At 37.8% G+C, this 6,251-nt stretch overlaps 2 protein-coding genes across 2 annotated transcripts; both read left to right on the top strand.

Annotated features, from left to right (window-relative positions):
* On the top strand, positions 1-1,448 carry LOC123215489 (transcription factor MYB78-like). The gene is made up of 3 exons (XM_044635607.1): positions 1-367; positions 452-581; positions 687-1,448. The coding sequence occupies exons 1-3, from the start codon at positions 202-204 to the stop codon at positions 1,240-1,242; spliced, it is 852 nt and encodes a 283-aa protein (XP_044491542.1). The 5' UTR covers positions 1-201; the 3' UTR covers positions 1,243-1,448.
* Positions 1,449-2,754: 1,306 nt separating this feature from the next.
* Positions 2,755-4,645, top strand: LOC123215488 (probable pectinesterase 53). Its single transcript, XM_044635606.1, has 5 exons — positions 2,755-3,194; positions 3,265-3,454; positions 3,675-3,878; positions 3,964-4,199; positions 4,286-4,645. Exons 1-5 carry the CDS (start codon positions 2,836-2,838, stop codon positions 4,434-4,436), a joined length of 1,140 nt encoding a protein of 379 aa, XP_044491541.1. The 5' UTR covers positions 2,755-2,835; the 3' UTR covers positions 4,437-4,645.
* The last annotated feature ends 1,606 nt before the right edge of the window (positions 4,646-6,251 follow it).

Below are 6,251 nucleotides of genomic sequence, written 5' to 3'. Positions count from 1 at the left end.
TTTTTCTTTATTAATTCAGTTGAATTCCAGTCTCCTCTTTTAACCCTCTATATAAATCTCCTCTCTTATCACATCTTTGCCACGGGCTAATTCATATTTTCTAACTTTTATTTTAATCAACATACCGTACTCTTCTTCTTCCTCTCCTTTTTCTTTTTCTTCTTTTTTATAGACCCTGAATTAAATTCAAATTATCTAGAAATGGAAGTTCACATGGGAGGTTTTAGTTCTTCAACTTGCGATCAACGAAGTGAAGAAGAGGTGGATGTGAGAAAAGGGCCTTGGACTTTTGAAGAGGACTCATTGCTTATGAATTACGTTACCATTCATGGCGAAGGTCGTTGGAACTCTGTCGCTCGCTGTGCAGGTAACTAATAGAGAAAATTTGGTATTTTCTTTTGCTTTTGTTCAATCATTTTCTTGGGAGACTAACAGAGATGTGCGTATACAGGACTAAAGCGAACGGGAAAAAGCTGCAGGTTAAGGTGGTTAAATTACTTGCGCCCGAATGTTCGAAGAGGAAACATCACTCTGCAAGAACAACTAATGATTCTTGAACTCCACTCCCGCTGGGGAAATAGGTAATTATGTGAATCATAACTCATATATTTGTGTTCTTATTAAGCTTGTTTCAGCAGCAGTTAAACTAATCAAATCTTTATTATAATCGGAAATTAAACTTGAAGATGGTCAAAAATAGCACAATACTTGCCGGGAAGAACAGACAATGAGATAAAAAATTACTGGAGAACAAGAGTTCAAAAGCAGGCAAAGCAGCTCAAATGTGACGTTAACAGTAAGCAATTTAGAGATGCCATGCGTTACGTTTGGATGCCTCGTTTACTTGAGCGGATCCGAGCAACAACAACCGATTCATCAACAATTCAACCCACTTCAAACCTCACCACCACCACAGAGAGTACAAGTACTCATGAAGACAAGTCCACGAGTCAAGTTCATCACTCCACTGAGTTGTCTGGCTCTTCCTGGGACTCAGTGGATGCCCACGTTTCTCCTGCCTCAGATGCCAATCTGGACAATTCACAAAACTGGTCGGAGCTTTACCTAAACAACATGTCAGGCTGTGTCTCCGGGTCATGGGACTGGTCAAAACCGGGCTTGGATATCAACGGATTCGAAACTCAGAACAACAACGAGTGGATAGGAAGCGATGAGTCATTCGAGAGCTTGTGGAACGACGAGAATAACTGGTTGTGGCAACAGCAGCAATATGATCATTAGGATCAGAGATGATTTTCTTTACGTAACGCATCAAAGTTTCATCAGTTTCTGATTTTATTAGATACCAAGTTCCTAGTGATATTAAGGCTGACACTACAAATTTGACAACTTTGATATACAGAATACAGATGCTTTGTTATATTCCTATTCCATATAGAAATGTTATTTCACTTGAACTAAATTGGCAGGCATTTAGTTCTCAAGAATGATTCTCTCTATCTATCTATCTGTCTATCTATCTATCTATCTACATTTAACTTTACACGTCATTTAGATGGAATACTTTACACATTTCTTTCTCCTATATACCATTGTTCTTTTGACACATGGGTCACTGCAACAGAATGATCTCTCCTTGTTTAAAAAATTCCAGAGAATGTAAGCCTGATGGAAGCATTTTGATCAATATTGATATTAAAATAGTTTCGAGGTCAAATTCTTGGTGTAGTTTCCTGGACTGAATCACTAACAGCCGCAACCCTTGAAAACTCTGTTGTTTTTAAGAAGTCTAGTTGATGAGAGTTTAGCTGAGGTTAGTTAGTCAACTCATACGCCACACACGCCCATATTATGCCAATTTATATATATGTAGCTCAATTGTTCAAAGATAAAAATCAAAGCAAGAGTAAAATTCATGAAGAAACAGAGAAAATTCATTTGATGGAGACACAGTTCTCAAAAGAAGAATGTGTTGTAAGTACTTCATTCTTGTGGATTTTTTTTCAAACTTATGTTAAAAGTTTCATCATTTACCCATCACTTTAGTGCGAGACTGAAAGAAGAAGAAGAGAGAATTAAAAATATCAGCAGTCACAGTTTTATTTGAAGGCTTCTAATAAAAGTACATATAAAAAAAGGCCCCCTTCGGAGAAGAAGAGTCAATTCAAATGTTATAATTTGTCAACAGTAAACCCACTGAGTGGATGGATGCGTAGATGAAGGTGGGAAACTTTACTAATATATATGTGGTCATTGCTTACGTTGGCATGATAGTTGTTCTTCAAAGTAACTCAACTGATCAAAGTCATGTGATTGAAGGATAATTTGTTTGAAAAAACTGAACCATTCATATTATGCTTATTCATAATGTTTGTTGGATACTTGAAGATAGTACGAGGCTGAGGCTGAGGCTGATTTCTGGTGGCTACTAATCCAACTCCTGCTCTGCAAATAAAATGCCTAATCTACTTCTTCACTGCAAATTTTATTATATTGGATATTGGAATACAGCTATTTCCGCATTCTCTTAATCTTCCCCACCACCATGGAAGAAGATAGGGTTCAATTCAGTACACTTCACAAAATTTCAGATTTATGGCTTGAGGGTCCCCATTCCCATCAAGCAAGAATAATTCACTTCCTCAAATGCCCTTCACATGTTCTCATTATACGTTTCTCTGCGTGTTTCATTAATCTAAAACTCCATTAGAACGAACCTGTAGTTTCAGAATCCTATATATTGAAAGTTGTGTATTTTCAGTGTGTTGATGGCACAGGGAGAAGGTCATTGTAGTAAATACAACTATATCACTACATCACGCACGCACCCATTAACATATCTTAAATAGATACACTCACAGCTACATTTTCATTATGGCTTCAAATTTCTATTATTTCCATCTCATTCTATTCCTTATTCCCTTGTGTAATTTTTGTTTGAAATCTTATTCTCAGGATGTAGATAGAGCCTCGTACTATGATAAATGGCTCTCCTGGAACGTCCAAAATCATCATAGAAAGACCCTCGTGCAAGCAGAGTCAATCACTCAAGCTCCAGGGGGCGGTGGCAGAGCGCTTGATGGCAAACTGAGCAAGGCTGAGACGAACAAAGTGAAAATAAGTGTTTGTCAAAATGGGACTGGTGATTTTAGAACAATTAGAGAAGCTATAAACAGCATTCCACTCAACAACAATCGGAGAGTTATATTGCAGATCAAACCAGGTGTTTACAGGTAGCTGTAAATTTTATTTAATATATGTATTATTATTACACAATTACAGCAATGCTAATTAATTTCACAGGGAAAAGATTGTCATCCCAAGAACTTTGCCCTTTGTTACACTATTAGGGGATTCCACCAATCCTCCAACTATTACTGGAAATGATACTGCTTCTGTCACTGGAACTGATGGGAAGCCATTGAAGACATTTCAGAGCGCAACCGTTTCTGTAGATGCAAATTATTTTGTGGCCATCAACATGGTGTTTGAGGTAATGTATTAATTAAACCTGGAGAAATTTTATATAAGTATGAAGACAAGTTGTTAGCAGACACATTTTCTGTTGCCAAGTTATTCATAATTCAAAACTACACTTCTTTATTTTAATCTCCGGTACTTTTAGCGTTGCCCTGACGACTCATGTGAAATGCTGAAGCTACAGAGATATTTATAGCTCATTCAAAGGTTATCCATTACATTGTCTGTCGCAGAATACAGCCCCCCATGTGATTGGATCCGTTGGAGAACAAGCAGTGGCACTTCGTATCTCAGGAACAAAGGCTGCATTTTATAATTGTAGTTTTTATGGCGCTCAAGACACACTTTATGATCACAAAGGCCTCCATTATTTCAACAATTGCTTCATCCAAGGTTCCGTTGATTTTATTTTTGGCTATGGCAGATCTCTGTATGAGGTGAGTAAAAACCCAATAGAAGATCAAAACATTCAAGATCCATATTAGAGGAAGAACTGACTTAGAATTGAAACCCCATGTGCAGAACTGCCACTTGAACTCTGTAGCTAAGAAGTTGGCCTCTCTAACAGCTCAAAAGCGAACCAGTTCCTCTCTGGAAAGCGGGTTCTCCTTCAAAGATAGTGTGGTGACAGGAAGTGGTGTGGTTTATCTAGGAAGAGCATGGGGCGATTATTCAAGAGTTGTGTTCTCGTACACATTCATGGACAAAATTGTTCATCCGCAAGGGTGGAGTGATTGGGGTAAACAAAAGCGTGATAAGTAAGTGACTATACTCTTCATTATTTTTGTTTTATGCAAAACTGAATTTGGACTTGGATCGATGGTAAGAGTGCTGGTGACTGCAGCAACGTGTTTTACGGGGAGTACAAATGCACTGGACCAGGAGCCAACTTCACTGGAAGAGTTCCTTGGGCTCGCATTTTGACAGATGAAGAGGCCCGGCCTTTTGTAGGAACTTACTATGTTGATGGAGATACTTGGCTCGTTACTCCATAACCTTGGCTTTGAAATTCTTAAATTTAACCTATCCACCATTTATCCACGTTTTGTTTAACTATAAAATGCCTTGGCTTTGAAAGTCAAAATGTCAATTTCTGGAAATCTTATAACGTGTGTATAATAGATAGGGACTTAAATGTTGTGTCTTGTTGTATAGTTTTTGAAATCAGATAATTATTAAAATAGTTATTTATCTTTAACGAGTAATTATTTATCAATTAAATTTATTTAATATAATATATTACCTGATACGATATGAACAATGATACACTCGTACATAATTGTTCAACAGCTCATTTTCACAAACTTATATTACTTAACCTCTTTTTCCTTAAACCATATTTCATCAACAACTCAAACTTTTCTCTTCAAGGTATTATCTCATTTATTATACAAACTTAAATTTCAAATATACGTAAATTTTATTTCGGTATATTTTACTCAATGATGTACACCCAATATATAGGTATAAGATTTCTAAAATACAATCAATACAATTAACTTTTAATTATTGATTTCAGTAAGAGCAATACTATATGTATTCATTTTGAATATACAAATGATATATACTTATACGTGTCATTATATGATTGAGTGTTGTTTTATTTTTAATTTAAAATTACACAATTATATAATGATACATATAAGTGTGTATATATTTAAATAGGCCAAATGACTATTTCCCACCCAAGGTTTGATGTTTTCTTAAGTTTCCACCATTTAACTATGAAAATATCAAATACCCACCCACTCATGACCGGTTAAATTTAACCAAACCCTAACAGTGGTAAGGATAAAATTGTCATCTCTATAATATTGAATCAAATTTTGCCCCTCTAAACTTTAAAAACTAAAATTTTTCCTTAGCCTAAGTTTTAAAAAATGGCAGTTTCACCCTAGAGTTTGGTTTTGAAATCTCTGGCGACCTCTCCGGCTCTGTTGCCAACGGCGTCTCCCTCCCGAAGCATTCTCTCCTTTCGACGATCCCTTTCTTCCATTTGAGGTCCGATCGACGTCGAAGATGCCTTGAGAGACAAAGAACTTTATCGTCTTCCCGAGACGAAGATCGTCTTCATCTGGGAAGACGATCGTCTTCCCAGCTTCATCTTCGTCTGGGAAGACGAAGAAGTTCTTCATCTCCCAAGGCTCTCCGACGTCGATCAGACCTCCAAATGAGAGGAAATGGATCGTCTTCGGGAGGGAGACGTCGTCGGCAACGAAGCGGAGAGATAGCCGAGATTTCAAAAAACCCTAGGGTGAAACTGCCATTTTTTAAAACTTAGGGAAAAATTTTAGTTTTTAAAGTTTAGGGGGCAAGAGATAAAGTTTAGAAGGGCAAAAAGATAAAGTTTAGAAGGGCAAAAAGAGATAAAGTTTAGGGGGTTTTTAAAGAAATTTAACCAAACCCTAACGTCTGAAAGCCCCCTAAACTTTAAAAACTAAAATTTTTCCTCAGCCTAAGGGTAGTTTCACCCTAGGAGGCTACCTCTCCGGCTTCGTTGCCGACCGCGTCTCCCTCCCGAAGCATTCTCTCCTTCCGACGATCCCTTTCCTCCCATTTGGAGGTCCGATCGACGTCAGAGACGCCTTGGGAGACGAAGAACTTCTTCGTCTTCCCAGACGAAGACGAAGCTAAGACTATCATCTTCCCAGACGAAGATGACGGCTTCGTCTTTGTCTGGGAAGATTCGTCTTCCCCGACGAAGTTCTTCATCTCTCAAGACATCTCCGACGTCGATCGGATCTCAAAATGGAAGGAAAGGAATCGTCGAAAGGAGAGAATGCTTCGGGAGGGAGACGCTGTCGGCAACG

This window comes from Mangifera indica, chromosome 5, assembly GCF_011075055.1.
Source record: "Mangifera indica cultivar Alphonso chromosome 5, CATAS_Mindica_2.1, whole genome shotgun sequence".
Taxonomy (NCBI): Eukaryota; Viridiplantae; Streptophyta; class Magnoliopsida; order Sapindales; family Anacardiaceae; genus Mangifera; species Mangifera indica.
The sequence above is the reverse complement of the archived record's forward strand: the minus strand, read 5'-3'. Positions and strand labels throughout refer to the sequence as shown.

Excerpts from the sequence above, each read along its gene's own strand:
- LOC123215489 (XM_044635607.1), top strand. The coding sequence starts at position 202 with ATGGAAGTTCACATGGGAGGTTTTAGTTCTTCAACTTGCGATCAACGA. Across the intron at positions 368-451 it reads CTCTGTCGCTCGCTGTGCAG|GACTAAAGCGAACGGGAAAA; the intron begins GTAACTAATAGA and ends GTGCGTATACAG. Across the intron at positions 582-686 it reads CACTCCCGCTGGGGAAATAG|ATGGTCAAAAATAGCACAAT; the intron begins GTAATTATGTGA and ends TTAAACTTGAAG.
- LOC123215488 (XM_044635606.1), top strand. The coding sequence starts at position 2,836 with ATGGCTTCAAATTTCTATTATTTCCATCTCATTCTATTCCTTATTCCC. Across the intron at positions 3,455-3,674 it reads CCATCAACATGGTGTTTGAG|AATACAGCCCCCCATGTGAT; the intron begins GTAATGTATTAA and ends TGTCTGTCGCAG. Across the intron at positions 3,879-3,963 it reads ATGGCAGATCTCTGTATGAG|AACTGCCACTTGAACTCTGT; the intron begins GTGAGTAAAAAC and ends CCCCATGTGCAG.